Source organism: Rousettus aegyptiacus, unplaced genomic scaffold (genome assembly GCF_014176215.1).
Source record: "Rousettus aegyptiacus isolate mRouAeg1 unplaced genomic scaffold, mRouAeg1.p scaffold_m13_p_1, whole genome shotgun sequence".
Classification (NCBI taxonomy): Eukaryota; Metazoa; Chordata; class Mammalia; order Chiroptera; family Pteropodidae; genus Rousettus; species Rousettus aegyptiacus.
In genome coordinates, this window is record NW_023416284.1 from 160,578,220 (window position 1) to 160,599,128 (window position 20,909).

At 34.6% G+C, this 20,909-nt stretch overlaps 1 protein-coding gene across 1 annotated transcript in view; it reads left to right on the forward strand.

Annotated features, from left to right (window-relative positions):
- The window catches only part of ENPP3 (ectonucleotide pyrophosphatase/phosphodiesterase 3), a 60,467-nt gene that overhangs the window by 3,175 nt on the left and 36,383 nt on the right, over window positions 1-20,909 (forward strand). Inside the window, exons 3-11 of the mRNA XM_016129407.2 lie at window positions 4,030-4,152; window positions 5,047-5,172; window positions 8,319-8,379; window positions 12,663-12,760; window positions 16,246-16,325; window positions 17,801-17,920; window positions 18,479-18,588; window positions 19,858-19,923; window positions 20,619-20,691. Of these exons, the coding sequence (XP_015984893.2) occupies window positions 4,030-4,152; window positions 5,047-5,172; window positions 8,319-8,379; window positions 12,663-12,760; window positions 16,246-16,325; window positions 17,801-17,920; window positions 18,479-18,588; window positions 19,858-19,923; window positions 20,619-20,691 (857 nt within the window). The remainder of the gene's footprint in view (window positions 1-4,029; window positions 4,153-5,046; window positions 5,173-8,318; window positions 8,380-12,662; window positions 12,761-16,245; window positions 16,326-17,800; window positions 17,921-18,478; window positions 18,589-19,857; window positions 19,924-20,618; window positions 20,692-20,909) is intronic.

Below are 20,909 nucleotides of genomic sequence, written 5' to 3' on the forward strand. Positions count from 1 at the left end.
ATTTGCCTATTTCTTCTTTCTCCTCCCCTTCGCCCCCTCTCCCCTGAGTCTCCTCTCTTCTACACGTAGCACTCTCCTACTAGCTTCTCTTTCTCTCAACTCCACTTATCAGGAACCCACATCTGTGATTAGTATTCTTTGCTGTCATTTATGGACTTTACTTTTTGCCCTCATCCCCCTGCTCTTTTGAGAGTCATAGCATTTCCAATATTTTCCTCTTACTTTTCCTTAATTTCATAGAGGACTTTGATAACTGGACCAAAGACTCCTGACCCAACTTCCACTCTAATCTTTAATATCCAATAATAAATTTGGCCTTGAAAGTCTTCATTGCTCCCTTCCCAGGACCTCCTGCCATTTTCCTGCATCTTGATGTCACGTGAGTATTGTTCCCTGAAATCTCATAATTTCTTGGTTAAGCAGTCCCACATCTTTAAAATGAGGTGCAAAATAAAAGCTTCACATTTTTTTTCCTCATAAGAAGCAAAGAAAAAAGTAGGAGATATACACCCCCACATATCAAAACACCTCACATCTCTTTTGCCGTATCTCACTAGTTTGAACAGTAAATAAACCATTTACAAAGATTATATAAAAAACACTTTTTATAATCTTGTTATGTATTATTTTTATACTTTTATTAAAGAGAAGAATGGGTCAAATGTTAGATAATTTATCTCCTTTTTCAATTTGGCCGATTAACTTCTAGTTTGACTCCAGTGGGAAAAGTCTTATCAGTTCTTCATTAGGGAAACTCTTGTTGAGTTTAACTGACAATTTTCCAGTTATATTTTCACTTAAGAATGAATAAACACTAAGTACCCCTTAGCATAAGATGGAAACACAGTGGAACCAAAAAGATGGATATTAACTGCAAAATTACTCTCTTATCCTGGTCACTTGGTTGTTTCATTTCTGAACTACAGTAACAGTCTTAGATCTGACAAATGTTGGCAGGTCATTTTTGTGGCGGTATTCTATGTTAGTGCTCACAGGTGGGCATCATTTCTTGGGTATTTTGTCCCACAAATCACAATTTAATAGCAAGAAGCTTGTACTAATATTTGAACAAAATCTCCAGCTCTTTCGCCTTCTTTCTCCTTTCAGTACTACACCTAATGGCTGGCTTCCCAGAGGTATTGCCCTTATCCTCTTCCTTTTATCTTGGTCTATCAGCCCTTATCGGGCATCACTTTCTTCTGCCTTCTACCCAGAGCATTGGTATTTAAGTCCAGCCCTTCTTTGCCAGTATCCTTAACATTTTCATCCCCTCAACTTTGATCTAATCTCCAACCCTAGACCATTTTTACCATTCTCTGTATCAATTAACCCATTTTTTATAGACGATGTATTTTTTCTGGTGTGATTTTTTAAACCAGTTTTTCTTAGTTTGAGTTCTTACAATTTTATTGTTTTATGTACACATACTTTTTACTTATTCTTTAACAATCGAGCACCAACCATGTGCTAGTACTAATCTAATTACTTGGATACAGTGGTGAAGAAAACAGACAAACAGAAAAAAAATCCTTCAGGATTTACATTATAGCAGGAAAGACAGACAATAAAAATATAAGTAAGTAAATATATATATAGTGACAGGGAAAAGTGCTAAGGAATAAGTAAAACTGAAAAGGGAAATATGAATTGAGTCAGGGTGAGGTGCAGTGTGTGTGTGAAATAACTTTGTGTAAAGAACTAAAGGAAGTAAGGGAGGATGAGGAATATTTTGGAAATGAACATTCCATCCGAGAGGAAATAGTAAGTGCAAAGGTCTAGAGCAGGAGCCTAGCAAGTTTCATTTCAAGAATAACAAGGAGATCATTGAGGTAGTACTAAGAGGACTAGAGAGAGGGGAAGTCATAAAATGAGATCAACCAAGGGGAGCTAGATCAGACGGGTTGGTAGGCCAAAGTGTGGTCTTCAGCTTTCATCCTGAGTGTGAACTGGAACTGATAGGTGGTTTTGAGATGCTATGTTTTAGTTTTCAACATGATCACTCAAGCTGCTGTATTATGAATAAATGGTGGAGTGAAACTCTAAGTAGAGAGATGAATTAGGCAATACTTGCAACAATACAGACAAGCTTTATGTCTTGGATCAGGGTGGTAGCGTTTCACCTGGTGAGAAGTAGTTGGATTATGACATTGTAGATAGATTTTATTGACAGATTGAGTATGAAGCGAGAAAGAGAGGAGTCAAGAATGACCTCTGCATGTCTTTTGGCATGAATGTCTGAAAATAATGGCGTTTCCATACCTGAGCTGGGGGAGACTGTAGAGAAAGCTGGTTTGGGGAGAATAATTAAGAGCTTAGTTTTGGATATGTTAAATTGGAAATGTCCAGGCAGAAAAGTCAAGAAGATAGATATATGAAACTAGCTTTAGAAGGGCAGTCTGGCAGGGACCTGCAATGTGATTATCAGCATCACATGCGGGGTTTAAAGGAATGTGATTGAGGTAAGCCAGCCTTGAGGAATCGAGGAGGTGAGAGATAAAGAACACAAGAGACTAGGAAGAAGTGCTCAGGAATGTGGAGGGAAAGGCACAAGATTATTTTCCCATGGAAGCCAAGAGTGGAAAATGTTTCAAAGAAGGAGAGTGAATGTAAAAATGTAAAAACCTTTTATGTAAATGTATATCGATGTTTTCTTCTTACTTTTTCACTGAGTATTTTTAAAGATCCATCTAAACTGCTAAGCATGCATACATTCTTATGTGTCTATCTACTTGCTATGTAGTACTCTTTGACATGTATCCAATGGGCCGCTTGACCTGTGTTCTCTCCTGGTACTGAATATCCAGATTGACTTTAATATCACATAAATTCTGCAGGTTCTCTTATAGGCCAGTGTAGGATCTGCTTTGTTATATACCCAGGAATGGAAGCCCTGGTTCTTAGGGTTTATATTTTAACTTGGGTAATTCCAGATTGCTTTCTAGGTTGGCTGCCACCGCCTACCTTAACTTCACCATGCACCCCTATCAACCGTTGGCATTATCTGGCTCTCTTCTTTTCAGCAAGCAGTGTAAGCTTGAATATAGAGTGATATTTTTTACTTTAATTTTTGTTTCTCTGTCTTACTGCTCCAATCTGTGTTGGTTGCTCTCTTGGTTTGTTGGTGTTTCTCGAGCCTCTCTATTGTGTTGGATCTTATACTTTTTGGATCTCTTACTTGCTTTTTTTTATTTCCTCATTTTACTAAAAAACATCATTCTGTAGCTTCTTAAACTAGGACACGTGCAACGTATAACTTGAGTTCTTTCCTATATAAAGACACCTTCATTATTCTGCCCACCACACTTTTCTCTTGAATTTTTCATTATTGTCTTCATGTTTTTATTTCCAAGAGCACACTGAATGTTATTGCTCTTTTTTAAATTATAACTTGCTTTCTTATTTCCTAGATATATCTTCTTTTCTGAGGCTCCCAAAATTAGTTGTGTGTGCTTGTGTGTGTGTGTAACTCTTACACTCCCTGTATTATTTTCTTTCCAACTAAGTTTTTTCTTTCTTTCTTTTTTTCCTGTCTTTTATGGTTGGTGCTATTTTGCCATCTTCAAATGTCTGGTAACAATCTATTCACATTGAAGAGTAAGGCTTGTTCATCTTTTCTCATCAAAGCCATCCTCTATGTCTACTGTCTCTGTGATGAAATCTATTCCTCCTAAATTCCTCCAGATTATGATCTTTCTATTCTAGAGTGGGAGACGGGGTGGATATAGTCACTGCTCCACTTTCAGACTTTAAACCAATTTCACTATATTTAACCTCTGCCTGTCCCTCCTACCCTCACCTGATGATATCTGGTATCTCCGAATCTGGAACCTCTTTGGGGTCCTGGGGAAAAATCATTCATCGTTTATCACTCATTATTTATCACTTTACACTGACAGATTATGCAGTGCAATGAAAATTACCTATTTGTCTCTCTGAGTTTGTGCTAGGTACTTCTGTGTTCCCACCATCTAGCTATGAGATATTGGATAACTTCTAAGCCCTGGTTTCCTCGTTTTCTTCACTCTACAGGAAGCTGCAGGAAAAGATGCTTTGATTCTTCATATAGAGCACTGGATGGCTGCCAGTGTGATACAGAATGTAAAAACCGAAGCAACTGCTGCTGGGATTTTGAAGACACCTGTGTGAAATCAAGTATGAATTCCAAGAATAAGTTTATCATCATGTTGGTTGTAATATAATTAATGCATGTCCAGATGCTCACCACATACCTTGTGTATTAATTTGCTAGGGCTGCCATAACAAAGTATCAAAACTGGGAGGCTTAAACAGCAGTTTGCCTTACATTATGCTCTGTGAAAAGGGCAAGAGGGGGAGTAATAACCTGATATGGATAAGATTTATATTCCTTTCACTTAGTTCCAAAAAATCTTTTCTTATCGTCCAACATACCTGTCTAAGCACAGGGCCAATGTCGATTTTGGTCACTTTTCTCTAGGAGGTGTCACTAAGAATCAGCCTTAGTCCAGCCTCTTGTTTTTAGCATTGAGATTAATTTAAACTACTTCATACTTAAGTACTTAGCCTGGGAGAACACCAGTGGCATGGTGGGGAGCTGATCTACCATTTTTGTCACTCTCAGCTAGGATGGGAGCCTGACCTGCCTACATTCTTATAGACCTGACCATTCATGTTACTTCTGTTGTCACTGGCTCTTCCTTGCTGCCTGTCCCAAGACAAGGCTGGGCAAAGCTACTCTTGGGTGACAACAATCACTCAAGGTTAGTGGTTCTTTATCATCAGTAGCTCCTGGGTGGAAATATGACCAGCTTTCAGAGTTGCTCCAATCTCAGAGGCGTATCTGCTAGGTAGACCAGAGCTGCAGCTTGGAAAGCTGCATTCCTCTCTGTCACCCATGCCAAATGAAGGAAAGTGATGGATTGACCCTCCTTTGTATCATGTGTTTTCATTTATGAATGCAGATAAACCAAGAATTTGACTGTATAACAATACATAGAGAAATGCACGAAATTTATATTTTTGGTATTGAATACTTAAAATAAGTTAAATGCTCATGTAATTCTACAGCTCAAATATGGACATGCAATAAATTTCGTTGTGGAGAGACCAGACTAGAATCCAGACTTTGTTCTTGTTCGGATGACTGTTTGCAGAGGAAGGACTGCTGCGTTGACTACAAGAGTGTTTGCCAAGGTAAGCAGAGAATGTTGACCCATTTGCCTCTGTGAATTTAGTGACTCTAGAGTTGACCTAGGCTGCAAAATTTAAAACAAGTCAGAGAACCTTTAGTGACTCCATATAGAAAAGAAGATAAAATCTGTATACTGTTGGAAGAAATGTGGTTCAGGTGCTCTAGAGAAAGGGAAATATTATAGGAAAAAAATAGAATTATTAAAATTCCATATTTGACTGTAAAGCAAGGTTTTTTTCAGTCCAGTGTCTATGCTAGACATATGTGTGGTTTGAGACACTGGATCTTATGGTTAAAATATCATGAAGGAGGTTATCTGGCCCAAACGTCGGTTTGTTAAATGAGTGTTATTGTTGAAACAACTGTGTCCTGAGTGGTTAAATTACTGATTTAGGACCCTTAGGGAGTTAGTGCCAAGCCAAGATTAGACTCCAGGTCATTTAACTCCTGATTCCAGCTGCTTGGCACTTTATAAATTATGTCGTTTTTTTTGTTTTTTTTTTTTTTTTTAAATCACCAATCCCTTTGAACATCTGATGAGATTTACAAAAAAAAAAAAAAAAAAAAAGCACATATACTCATAGCAACAAAATTGTTTCAAGCTATCAACTCCCCTTTTCATAACACCACATGCAATTGGGCTAACTAATGCTTTTCATATTTTTAGACAAAAAATATCAGGTTTAATTCTGATATTTTTAAATAAGAGGAAGATGCTATTGAAGAAACATTAACTATATAATCCCTTAATAAAAATAGGTTTTATACTAACAGTTGATAAGTTTTTATACAAAATATAATTGAAGATCAGCTAAAAAAGGCAATGGGATAGGAAAATGAAAAAAACGAAAGCCTGGAATGATAACTCTTTTTAAATAATAATCATTTGATATTTTGATACAGTGTTAGATATAGCTAATATTGTATTATTAAAATTTTCTCTAAATTCACAAAGGGAAGTGTGGTTTCTAGTTTGCTTATTTCTCTATGAGTTTGTCTCTGATTTCTATATTCTCCTGACTTTTACCCAAATTTTATTACTCTTAGCTTTTTATCTCAAGACTGATCAACAGGTCATGTAATACAATTTTCCACTGAAAACATTGCACAATATTGCACAGTTTAACAGAAACTAAAGTAATTATTATAAGCAGTGTTGAAGTTTATGATTACCACTAATTGGTTACTTTGCTAGAGTTAATTTAATTATTTCTATTTATTTTTTAAACAAAGGTAAATATTTCTTTTACTCTAAGAATTAACATTATATTTAAATAAGTTAAGTGATTCTTGCCAAATTATATCTTAAGACAGCTGTTTGAGGAGATTTAAATAAATTTTGTGTAAGAAACCAGCTGGTCACCTTTTATTTTAAGTTTAGAATTTTAAAAAAGTTTATTATAAATTTCTAAAATGTATAAAGGAGAGAATAGTATGTTGTTTTCCCCACACGTCCATCACCCAGCTTCAGCAGTGATCAACTCATGGCCCATCTTGTCTCATTCTGACACACTATAATTTTCAAAAAGATAAGAACACTAACCTCATCTAAATATAAAGTGAACACATCAAAGATTTATTAACACATTAATGAGGTAACCAACTGGGATGTTGTCTCAAAAGATTTGAAGAGACTGAGTATACATAAGACTGAATGAATGTTGGAATAAAATGACTGAAAATGTAACTTTTGGTGGGACAGAAATAATTTCCATTTGTATAAAATAATTTATTTGCTATCAAACAAGAATCAGTTATACTGCTATTAGTTTTCTTCCAGTTAATTGCTACCCTGACTGAGTCAAAAAATGAATGGTAAAGAATAAGCTAGATAAAGGTATATACTACTAGGTAATTAGATAATCTGTATGTGGGCTTTTAAGATAATTCTCAGTGTGACATTGAAACAGAATTTAGTGATCAGTCTTCCTTTTGCTTATTTTCAAGTTTTGGATGTTTTTCTTAACAAAATATACTCTTTATATTCCCCCTAACCTCCCTCCCCAAATTTTAGATTATTTCAAAGCAAATCCCAGAGTTAATACATTTATCTGTAAATATTTTTAGTATATATCTAAAAAGGATGAGGATTCAACAAAATTATAATACCATTAATATATCTAGTTGATATATTTATATCATATCGTTGATAATCATTTGTCATAAACTATCCATTGTGTTCAATATTTTCTGTGCATTTCATAATATTTAAAAGATTATTTGAAGTAAGATCTAAATAGATCCCATACATAGCAATTGGCTAATATATTACAAGTCCTTTAAAAGTAGATTCTCTCTTCATTTTTTTTTACCCTTTACAATTTACATGTTGGAGAAATGGGGTCATTTGTCCAGCAGAATTTTCCAGTCAGTTGTATCCTCTGTTATAGGCAGTTTGTCATCCTTTACATCCCCTACAAATTGGTAGTTAGAACCTGATGACTATTGTGATTCAAGTACAATTTATTTATTTTTCAAGTATAGTTCATAGATAGTGTTGTTACTTCCATCAAGAGGCAAATCTTGTGGCTTGTCTCTTTTTTGGGGGGGTGTTTTAGCCATTGGTAATCATTGCCTAGATCCATTGGGATTGCAAATGATGGCATTCATATTCTATCATTTATACTTCATTAATTAGCTCAATGTTCAATAAATAGAAACATCTATGGAATAAGAATTTTTTAGCTAAGATCTTAAACATTTATTCAATCTTCCCCAATTAACATCAATTATTATCATTGGTTATTTATTGTTTTCTTGCTTTCTTTTCTCTTTTTTAAGATCATATATCTATATTTATTAAACTCATTTCTTATAACAGTGGGAAAATATTGTCCCTGAGGTAAAAACATTATTAAAAAAACAAGAAAAGACATTGTCTTTTTCCTAAAACTAAAGGAATTCCATTTGTTTTTCTTGGTACAGATGGGCTTCCTGGTATTTCATTAGTGTAAACTACTGATCTGTACCAATCACTAGAGGCACTCACTTTGCCAACACGTGAAATAGCACTTAACATGTTCTGGAAAAATTTAGTTGCTGGAGTAACACAAATTGTGGTTTGGAAAGTTCATGCCCATTGAACATTTGTTTCTCTTTTATTGTCTGTGGTGCAGCAGTCTGAAAATTTTGATCTTATGCTTTTCAGGAGAAACCCCATGGGTGGAAGCCACGTGTGATACAGACCAGAAGTCTCAGTGTCCCGCAGGGTGAGAATGATGTGGGGAATTTTATCTTTCTTTAACAGATGGCACATGAAAATGTAATTGAGAGGCAGTATAAAATTTTCCTCACTTTGTTTACATTTTAGAACAAAAAAGTTAACAGAAGATAAGATTCCTTGTGGCTCAAACTCATAAGTGACTGTTGTTTGCTTTATTGTTTACAAAGCATTTTTATATTAATTTATTACATTCATGTCTTACAAGAATGACTAAAAAATTGGTAAAATATTTATACTAACATTCCCACAAAGTCCTATGATCAGGACTAGAATTTAGATCTAAATTACTCCAGCCAGAATTCTTTTCTGTTAACATCCTGATACTTTGAATTTATTGTTACTGAGGAAAGGGAAAGAGTTTTGTCTACTGAAGGCCTCACAATGAAAGGTTGACCTTGAAGGATGGATAAGGAGGACTTTTGCAGGCGGGCATGGGTGATGAACATGTGAGGTCACACCCCTCACTCCCACCCCTCTCATGCATCTCCTCCACGTGGTTGTGATGGCTGCTCCCCCAACTACCTGGCTCTGGAAATGTGCTCTAAATCACCTTCTAGTCAAGAGTGGATGTCCCCTTTCCTCCAGCTGCCCCTTTGCCCTTCACCTACTTCACTTTGGCCCAAGCAGTGGGAAATGTTAATTAAGCAGCAGCAGAAGAAAGGAGTATCTGGCTATAGAATCAGTGGAGGCATTTTAGATAGCATTATTTCATTTAAAAAATTGGGTGAAGATAACATGTCTGTTTTAGTACCATGCTACTTTGATCTAACCCAATCCTCAGATCCAGTTGCCCTCTTCTGAGTGGAAGAATAACAAATTTAGAACAAAAAAGAGACTCAAATTTGAGTGTTGGTTTTGCACTAGTAACTTCTCTGAGCATCTATAAAACTGGAGTAATAATAATAATAATGATAATAATAATAAGTTCAGGAGATTTCATGTAAGAATTTTTGATGAAATAATGTCCAAGTTTTATAAGTTTTATAAGTTTATTTGAGCTAAAAGTTCGAGGACATGCCCAGAAGAAAACTCTTAATGGATTGAGAAAATGCTCTGAAGAATGGCATTTTTGCAGCTCATTTTATACATTGGAATCAAAGGAGAAGATGTGAGGAAGGTTACATGAAATCTGTTGGTGGTAGATTAAGGAGGCAGAAGGTTTGGATAGAAAGCAAACTGGAGAAACACATACTTCCTTACATTGGCAGGTATAGGATAGTTAATTAATATTTACAGTACATAGTGATGGTATACAGGGAACACGGTAATAATGAGGGGTTCTGTGGTCTCATGCTCTGGTGGTGTTGTGTCTTGGAGAGATTTAGAAAAGAAAATTACTCTGACTTTTCAAAGGTATGTTATCCTGTATGCATAAGAACAATGGACAGAGTTCCCTTAAGGTGAAGGTTGACCTTTGCTAAGGAAGTTATGGGCCGGGAAGGTGACTACAGCTCTCTGACCTACCCAGTTAGGAATTAGTGATCAGACCCATCCTGTGTGGTTACTTTTGGTCACTGAGCTTGTCAGGCCTTCCATATGCCCTTCTCACCTCTGCCCCCCGCCTCTCCACCACAGGTTGTCAGGTTTATTACATAGTCCCTTTTTTGTTAACATTTCAATCCTAAAGATGATTGACCCTGTTTTTAAGCTGCAAGTTTATTTTGATGATATATTTAGAAATATGACTTTCTGAAAAAAAATAAGTGCTTTCAATCACAAATTAAAATATACCTCTTTAATTTCTTGATGGATTTTTTTACAAATCACAATTAAAGCAGTCCCAATTTTTGATTTTTATTTTTGAGGTATAATTCGTAGACATTGAAATGCTCACTCTTATGTGAACAATATAATGAAATTTAGAAATTTAGAAATTTGTGTAACCTATAGATATAGAATATTTCAAAGATATAGAATATTCCATCGCATCAGATGCCTCATGTTCAGATTTCTATCACCATACATTCCTATTTTTAAATTTCATATAAATGGAATCATACTCCATATTCTCTTATGGGTTTTTTTTTCTGTTGTTATTTTGTTTGCTTGTTTTGTTGTGTTGTTTTGTGGGGGTTTTTCTATTTTATTATTTTTTAACCCAATATTTTCTGTTGTATCATACCTCTCACACAAGTTTTTGTACAATGTATTTTCTTGCCCTGACTAAAACATTAGCTCTCTGCTCTTTCATATTATTTCTTTTTGTTCTTTAGGGCTCAGTTCACATATCATCCCCCCAGGGAGAGCCTACTGTCACCTTACAAAGACTGAATCTGACATCTTCCTATGTACTGGAATAGTACCCTGTACTCACATCCAGCCCTTAACCCCTCCTGTTTATTTACCAATTTCAAACCCTAGATGAGAATTGTAATTTCTTTGTGCCTTTATTCTTAGTGTAAATGAATTATTTCATAATAAATTCATATTCTGAGAAGGCAAATAGACTTGTCCTCCAGATTCTCCTCACAATTTCTTTCATGATGTATAATTAGATGGCTATGCTGATATTTTTTCTAGCTTTACTCAAGCACATTTTAAAAAATCTAAAATTATTTTTCTTTCTTTAGCTAGTTTCAGCATTTAGAATTTTATTTATCATAATATTGAGTGTTTGTCAGAATATTTAAAGACTTATTCTAACCAAATTTCTTAGAAAAGTATGTTTTGTTCAAAAATTTCAAACTCTGAGCACAGAGTTGAAAATAATTTCTTTTACATGCTAACTTGCATGCACTATATTTGGAACTTTAAATAAGTTTCCTTTGTCTATAATTGCTATTCACAATAACTGGAAAGTAAAACTGGAAAGTACTTCAATGCCTGTCAATAGTAGAATGAATAAGCCATTTATTCATTTGCTGAAATAGTAGACAGCTATGAGAATGAATAATCAACAACTACATGCAAAAATATGAATAAACTTCAAATATAATGTTAAGTAAAAGCAGCTAGACACAACAAAATACATACTATATAATTTTTTTTTTTTTTTTTTTTTTTTTTTCATCCGAGTATAAAAATAGGCAGAACTAATCTATGTTGTTGGAATACTGATCGCCCTTCATTGGGCTGTGGTTCGCTACTAGAAGGGAGCACAAAGGGAGGATTCTAGTGTTTGGCAGTATTCTGTTTCTTTTTGTAGGTGATGGTTACACAGTGGACTTGAGTTAAGAAAAACTTATGAAACTATACATTTGAAATACGTGTGTGTGTATGTAAAATACAAGTAAAATTTTACAAGTGAACAAAATATTGAATAAAAAAAATGACTGTCTCTGGCTATAACCCAAAAGTTAATCTTTTCTCATTTTAACTTAAACACTAGTCTATGAAGAGATTGTAATGCTTTTGAGGTTAATATTAATATCCTGAGATATTAGAATAAAGTAAAAAATGTAGAACTTTAGAATAATAAAACATCTCATAAACTACAGAGATCCTAAATTTTATATCCTAATTATATCCAGAAGATTGTAGAATAATTGCAACTTTTATAATTTTTGAGTTTGTGCATTGAATTCAGTAACCATTGCTTTCTTCAGGATCATGAAAGATCTTCAGTATAGAATCTCATTTCTCGTGATGTTTTGTTAGTGCTTTGCTTGCATGCTGCTAATCTCTCTTGTAAGACGACATTTAATTAGCTCCATGTGTACCTACCACTGTTAAATGCTAAATATAGTTCAGATGACACAATGATATTAATGTGCTATTTGTAATGATTCTAAAGTATTAGGCGAGTGGGTCGGAATCAAGTTTTGAGAGGTTGAGTGACTGCTTAGGGTTAAATAAATGGTAACGAACAAAACTGAGAATTGGACTTAAGCCTTTTTGAGGTTGAAAACCTTCCCTTTTCTCCATAGCACACTGCCTTGTCATTATAAACTCTCAGCGCTAGAGAAATTTCATACACAGTATAACTGGGTGTCATAGATAGCCAATGCCAAGGAGTAAGTGAAAATAAAGTAGGTTAGCCAAACCTCTCTAAACTCTAGAACTAAAATGGTACTAGATCTCAAAGTTGAAAGACCTAGATAATTTATGTAACACTTTTAAAAAGGAATATGTCCATTTTATTAGATTACTAAAATATTAGAAGTACTGATTGTTAAGGGAGATAACAATTTTAAAAAATAGAAAGGAAAACTTGACCTAGAACTACTTTCTTACTGTACTTTCTAAGCATTTTCTAATTTAGAGAATTGTAAGTATCTTTCATTTTTTTACAATCAAAATAATGAACGGATTTTTTACTTCCATTTTTAGATTTGACCTGCCACCAGTTATTTTGTTTTCCATGGATGGATTTAGAGCTGAATATTTACAGACATGGAGTACTCTAATGCCCAATATTGATAAAATGAGTAAGTCTTTGACAACTGAAGGCATACAAATGATAAGACACCTGGTTAGTCAGTCTCTAGATGGCACATCTCTCTTTCTGACCTTTAATATCCTAATGATGTTGTAATGGGATATCTATTTTCATACTTGTTGGTTGCTCTTTCCTTTTTTTGTTGAATGTTCTTTTTTTTTTTTGCCTATTTTGATTTGTCTTGTGTTTGAATATACCTTCTGTTCTATGGAAATCTGTTCACATATATTGGCTCAAAAGAGGTGTTTGTCAGACCTGAGTCTTAGCAAGGTGAATATGACCATTAAGGGCAGGAGGATCCTGAAGGAGACTGAGTAGAATGGACAGAGCCAGCAAACATCAATGCCTGGAACCTGGCTCTACCATTTACAAGCTGTGAGACCATGGGCAAGTTTGTTTCACATGTTTGTGCCCTCGTCTCTTCCTCTGTAAAATGCTCACTTCCTACATGATAGGAATATCGTGAGAATATATATGTAGTATGCATTGAATGATTTGAAGTTATTACCATAGTTATTATTATTATCACCTTTATCATGTTGTACTTCTGTGTTAGGGTACTGGCCTTCATACAATTTTATAAAGTTAATAATAAAGAGAAATTGAGTACCAAGGACACAGAGCTAAAAAGTAATCAGAGGGTCAGTTCCAGGGTCTACACCCTTCACTGCCTTCCAATTCCTGTCTTTCTTCCCTCTTCTAGCAGGCCCTCTTTTACCTCCAAGGTTTCCAAGTTTTACAACAATTTTATTGGCTTCCTGGTTTTATTTTACTCCAAATTATTTTTTAAGAGCTGTTTGATCCTGAGTAAGTCAATTATCTTTTCTGACCTTTAATTTTCTTACTAGATATAGGTCTCTTCAGATTTTTTGTTTCTTTATGATGCAATTTTGTTAAGTTGTTTCTAAAAATTTATCCTTTTTCTTCCGATTTTACAGTTTGTAAAGTATAAGTGTTTATAGTAGTCTCTTCTAATACTTTCCTATTTCTGTAATATTGGTTGTAATGTCTCCTCTTTCATTTCTGATTTTATTGATAAAATAAATTTTATTTTATAAAATTTTATATTTTATTTTATAATTGTTTTAATAAATGTATTTAATTGATTGTTAATTTTTTGGTTGACTTTAATCTTATTGGCTTTTTTGAAAAAAAATTGTTTTCTAGTCTCTATTTTATTTATTTTTACTATAGTCTTTATTGTTTTTTCCTGCTAACTTTTGGTGGTGTTTGTCCTTTTTCTAGTTTTTTAAGGTGCAAAGTTGGGTTATTTGAAATTTCTTCTTTTTTAATGTAGGTGTTTATCACTATAAACTTCTTTCCTACTACTTTTTTTGCTGCATCTGTGGAGTTTTCAGTTCTTTCATCTACTCATCTATTTAGTCTTTTGTTCTTTATTGTTTATAATTACTATGGATATCTGTTATTTATATTTTCAGATTTTTTGGTTTGTGCTTAAAAAATGTTTTCTTAAGGAATAAAGCATACAAATAATAAACTTTTAAAAATGAATGCATTAAAGGGTGTATGGTAAAAACCAATCAACCAACTAACTAAGAACAAGAACAACAACGTCAACAGCAACAACAAACCTTTTTTTATGATCTTCCTAGTTTTTCTCTGCAGAAGCAACTACTCTCTTTGATTTATTGTGTATCTTTCCAGAATTATTCTATTCGGTCATAATTTAGATCTCTAAGATCTGGAAGAAACAATGATAAAAGGTCTCGTTTTCTGTGAGTTGTTCTGTAATAGCTCTGATCCAAAGTGGTCGTCCCAGGCTGCAAATAGTCAGCAGGTGTGTCCTGTTTAAGACATGTTAACTAGAAAGGTGCCATGTTTTCATGTTCTTGGTAGCTTGGTTAGTATTTTATTTTATATTCGCTACCTTCAGGCATTTCAGAATTTGAGTCACCCATGTTTCAAGGAAATAAAAGCAGAAACTGACTTTATGTCTCTATTTACTGTATGATCTTTTTTCCCTGCTTAAATTCTTTTCATTATATAAGTGAAGTAGATTTCACTTTATTTCTGTATCATATGATTTATTAACAATATTAGATTTGTCTTTCCCTGATTGAAGACAAAATTATTATTAGCAGTTTTGACTAAAAAAAGGGGGGGGGGGGAAGATATTTAAATCTTTACTTATACCCTATTAGGTCCTAATAGGTCCCTATTAGGAGCAGGCCTAAAATTTAAGTACGTCAGAACCACTTGGGGCGCTTATTTAAAATGTCGATATTTTTGAGTTCCCTTTTCTTCACCTTCCACCCAACCCATCATCCCTACCAGAGTCCTATTTAACAGGCTTGACATGGAGCTCAAGGAGATTCTGAAGGAGGAAATTCCTGAATCATGTTGCAAACACTGAACTGGAGCCTGAGAAGGAGACTAACTCCAAGCCTATTTGAGAAAACATTCATTATTTCAAGCTGTAAAGTTTGTTACTTTCTGGACAACAATCATTTTCACTTTTTGTTTTAACCTAAATATAACCTGCAATGGTGAAGCTTTCTTTCAGAGTTAGAGTCGATGGGATTTCAACATGAAAAATGTCTTGTGCTTCACTGCTGCAGAGGAAGCAGCAATGCTCTGGTGGTTCTGAGCCCCTCAAGCAGGGTTATTGCACAGACCATGCAGCAGAACAACTGGGAGCAAAATTAATAACATGCTTTGTGGAAAACAGATTAAAAGAAACTCCACTGATCAAATGGAAACTTTGCTGAAAATAATAAGCAACAAACTTAGCTCATTTTGTAAGGATTATTACATGGCATGGGCTTATGCGATTATACAAGTCAAATTCCTTTTTAGTTACCTCGTAGTTGTGTTGACTTCTGTTATGTTGGATACTTTACATATAAGAACTTTATGCTAAGATGTAAATGTTATATAAAACTTTTTAATGTAATTAAATGAGTCAGAAAGAGGGGAGCAATAAAAGCAAACAAAGCTGACAGTGTATAATTTAGGGTATGTTTAGCTCAGGGGTTAGCAAACTGTGGCCCATGGGCCAAATCCAGCCTACCCCACCTGTTTTTTTGTATGGCCTGCTAAATACTAAGAGTTATTTTACAATCTTAAATGGTTAGGGGGAATATATATATATATATATATATATATATATATATATATATATATATATGAAATGACACATACAAATTATGTGAAATTCAAATTATGTGAAATTCAAATTTCAATATTCATAAAGTTTTATTGGAATGCAGCCATGCTTATTTGTTTATGTAATGTCTATGGATGCTTTGGGGCCTTGATTTCAGAGTTTGAGCTATTGCAACAGAGATCACAGGGACTTGCGAAGCCTGACATATTTATTGTCTTTCCATCTTCAATCAACTCTTTACTTAGCTTCCTATTTCTCTGAGGAACTTTTATGTGCAGGTTTTTAGTTATCCAAAAAACTTCTGAGGAAGTAATAACTTCTTAATTTCTCACTATACTTTGTTGCAGAAACATGTGGAATTCATTCAAAATATCTGCGATCTGTCTATCCAACCAAGACCTTTCCAAATCATTATACCATTGTCACGGTAAGTGCTTGGTCCTGTGGAAGATGGACAGGCCACAGAGAGGCAGCTGACCATACCACCAGACATGCTTAGGCAGGAACTGGCCAAGCCTCATGTTATACATTTCACAAACACGTGTGGTGATAGTTCATAGCTTAATTCAGGCTAGGAAGGCTCAATCTGAGGCCAGTCCAGTATGAGGTATTCACTATAAATGAGTGTCCAGGCATTAGGTTAATTCACCTTTGAGATAGGCCAGGTAGCCTTTTGGGTGTGATAAATACAATTCTCCTCTGATATTTTGACTAGTCTCTACTATGCAAAGGTCCACTGGGAATGGTAGGCTATGAATGAGGATGGCCACTTTGATGTGGAGAATTTCTTTCCTATTCCTTTTGTGATATTTAACTTGATAAAATATTAGTTTCATAAAGGAGTTGACTCTATCTCTTTAGAAAAAGAAAGTAAAGCAAGCAAATTGTCCTCAATGTATAAAAAGACATAAGTGAAATGATCAAAATGAACTAAAAAAAATTTATTTAACTTGTATAGATTTAGAACACTTCTTAAGGAGGCCTCTGTCTCAGTCTTTATTGCCAAAGCCATTATTGTATCTTTACTACTTTGCATTTAGTCTTTTATTACTGTGGAACAATAACTATAACATTAAATTTTAACCTTATAGTAATTGTATGTGTATGTGTGTGTGTGTGTATGTGTATGTGTGTGTTTGTGTATGTGTATATATGCACGTATTTGCAAATTCTATATTACATATTCACCTACTTGCTAAAATTTATTTGTAACCCAAAATCAATACTTGTGATATATTTCTAGTGATTTGAGAACATTCTTAGAGCAGCAAAAAATTCGAGTTGCCCTGCTCACACATTCCCCACAGAGGTCTAACAAGGCAATACTCTGCTTTCTTGTTTCAGCTCTCAAACTCTAAATGTTGTTTTCATAGTCTATTGTCTCTGTAGTGCCACATTTTTTGCATGTTTGTGCCTTTTATTAGTGATTTTTCTGGTTAAAATGACCTTAGAGTGTAGTTCTGAAATGTTGTCTAGGGTTCCCAAGTGCAAGAAGGCTTGGTAGGCTCCCTTACAAAGTGCTGGCAGCACTTTAACCCATTTAGCCCATTAATACTTAAAAGCTTCTATACAATAAATTTCTTGCTATTCTTGTCAACCTAACCAGTAGCTACTCATTATTTTAATAGGGGAAACTTTTATTAACAAATAGTTATAAATCACACAAGAGTTATGTTAACACTATCGACACAAAACATCTGCCTCATATCATTCATTTGCTGTTATAGGCAAATATACTGGAATATATTTGGGTTCAGATTCAGGGATTTTATATGGAAAGGTACCTGACATCCTTCTAACATATGCATTATAGATCTTATGCTTTTTCAATTTAAATATATGTTTTATTAATATATTGTTTTATCTTAAATCTTTTTTTTTTTTTTGCAATTATAATTTTAGGGCTTATATCCAGAATCACATGGCATCATTGACAATAATATGTATGATGTAAACCTCAACAAGAATTTTTCACTTTCTTCAAATGAGAAAAATAATCCGGCTTGGTGGCAAGGGCAACCAGTATGTGGTGTTATACGTGTGGCGGCTAAGTAACCTCCGTTTCCCACTGTGACAGTGGATCTCTCTTCTCATTCCACTTTGAGTTTTACATCACCTTTCTAATTTCTAAGGAGCGGGGGAGGAAAAGTGTTTCACAACTATTTATAATTATAATTTAAATCCTTTAAACATTTACGATAGTACATCTAAATGACCTGTTGAAACTTGCGTGTTGTATTATAGACATTTCAATCTGGAAGTTACTTGGAAAGATTATTTGTTCATTTTTTTCCCTCATTTTGTTTTATAATTCTTTAAAAAGGAAAGAGGAACTGTACACTTTTACCAATTTGAAAAAATGACCTTACTACTTTACTACATTTTTTTATTTTTCAAGTGGATACCTGGATAATTATATTTTTTAACTACTATAAAGATATATTTTTAATAATTTATATACATTTTAATAATGGAATAAACTTTGCAAATGTTAAGATGGTTCAGTTTCTAGTAAGTGGCACTATTTCTATCCAAAGTGATTATTCTCTTGACTTCCACATAACTTTTCTCTTTTTTTAGGTCTGGCTAACAGCAATGTATCAAGGCTTAAAAGCTGGTACCTACTTTTGGCCAGGATCAGATGTGGCTATAAATGGCTCTTTTCCCTCCATATATGTGTCTTACGAAAGGTAGTAGAACACTTGCAGATATGACCCCATGTCAGCAGGAATGATTAGGATTTTTCTGTTATTGTTCTTAATCTTGATGGTAACTCTATTCTTCTAGTCTTAGGGTCAAAAATCTTGAAGTCGTCATTGATTCCTTTCTCATATACCTCATCCAGTTAGTAAATGCTTATAGCTTTAATTACAATATATGTGCCATCTGAGGACTTTTGATTACCTCTAGCATTAACACTCTAGTTTCAGCTGCCATCGTCTTTTGTCTGTATTACTATAGTTGCCTCTTTATATATCTCCCTGTTTCTATTCTTGTCCCCTATAATCTATCCTCAATCTACCAGTCAGAATGATTACTTAAAAACAAAACAAAATAAGACAAGTTCAATCATGACACTCCTTTGCGCCAGAAACTTCAAAAGCCCCCTGTTTTATTCAGAGTCAAAGCTTACAAGGCCCCATGTGGTATGACTCCTCTCTCACTACTTCCCTGGGCACTCACTCTGCTTGGGCCGTGCTGACCTCCTCAGTGGGCCTCAACAAACCAGGCTTGCTTCTGCTATTGGGCCTTGGAGTAGGCTGTACCCTCTGTCTGAAATAATCTCATCCTTGTATCTGCACAGCCAGCTCTCTCACCTCCTTCAGGCCATTGCTCAAAAATTTATCTTCTCTATTTTGTCTTAGACTGATAGCGCAAAGGTTTCCAACTCCAAACCATACCCCCTCCACTTCCTCAGTGCTCCTTTCTCCGCTTCTCTCTCTTTTCTTTTTCCATAGCATTTATCACCTTTTAGTACGCTGTATAATTTATGCATTAAGTTTATTGTTCATTGTTTAACTTCCTCCAAGAGAATGTAACCTCTAGGAAGAAAAGCATCTTTACTTTTCTCACCAATAAATTCTCTTCAAAATGAACAAATAGTGTCTGGCAATAGATACTCCTTATATATAAATGCATAAATGAATGAAATAAATAAAAATAAAATAAAACGAACGGATTATAATTATTAGTCTTTTATATTTGTTGGGAGAAAACTAAAGGAGAGAAAGATGAGAAAGAAAACAATAGACATTTAATTTATAGTGAGGCAAGTGTATCTATATGAGTATTGAAAAAAGGAATCTCTTTAGGTAATACTGAACCTCTTTTAGTATTTGGATCATATATGATCAGAAAATGGATATCTGAAAATATCAACCTGCCTTTCTGAGTAAGAATATAATGGAATTATGCTTGATTTGATCATTTTTTCAAAGGTCGTTTACTCTGTTTTGCAGTAGTGTCCCGTATGAGCAGAGGATCTCTACACTGTTAAAATGGCTGGACCTGCCCCAAGCTGAAAGGTAATGTCAGAGAAGTGCTGGCACAGCGGGATATCTGTGGGTCGAAATGAAATTACGTCTTTACTTGAAATAACTATTTTTGAAAAAAAAAAAAACTTGGCATTTTCTTTAACTGGGCATTTTTCAAGAATTATTCCTGAGTGCAGTTGACTTTTTGCTCTTGAGAATGTGTTTGACACTATGGGACAATAGAGATTGAGCCAGTACCAGAGAGCAGGGGCAGATGTTACAGAACCAGACAAAGGTTGGGAACATTGGTGAGAGTGGATGTGAAACTTGGCCATGAGGACTGACTCAAGGAGCCAGAGGGACCAGAGCAGGGCCATGGCGCAGGCTGGAGCCAGCGCCCTGGAAGAGAGCTCCAGGTCAGTGGTGCCTCAGAAACCAGATGTTTAAAGGGAAAACTAGTGGCAGAACAGAGCCAGCAAAATGTTAAGAAACTCGAACACGCAAAGGGCTGAAGAACACCAAGGAAGATCTCAACAGCAGGAACGAGATAGGTTTTCATTATGTCTGGAAGGTCTTACTTAATCCCCATTAGGAGGCTATCCCTGCCAAGGCCAAGGGGAATCTCTTGACCAGGATGAAGAGAAAGAAACTTCCACTAAGTCCTAGATTTGCAAAATTTCTGAATCCAATCCTACAGGTTTATTCCAAATTGGTAACGTCTTTCTCCATTTCAATTGTACTCCTAGACCCAGTTTTTATACCCTGTATGTTGAACAGCCTGATTCTGCAGGACATGAAAGTGGACCAGTCAGTGCCAACGTAAGTTTTTTTTTTTTAATAAATGTAAAGTCATCTAGCCCTAACCCACAAAATGAAATGGTATTCTTTGATTCTCTGAATGCAAATGTATTTGATGTGTACATGAGGAGATAAAATAGTTAAAAGTCTAAAAAACTATCAGCCTTATTAACCACAAAGTAGTTAAAATTTAAGAAGAATCTCTGCCTTATTAAACGCATTTTGATTTATTTGATAAA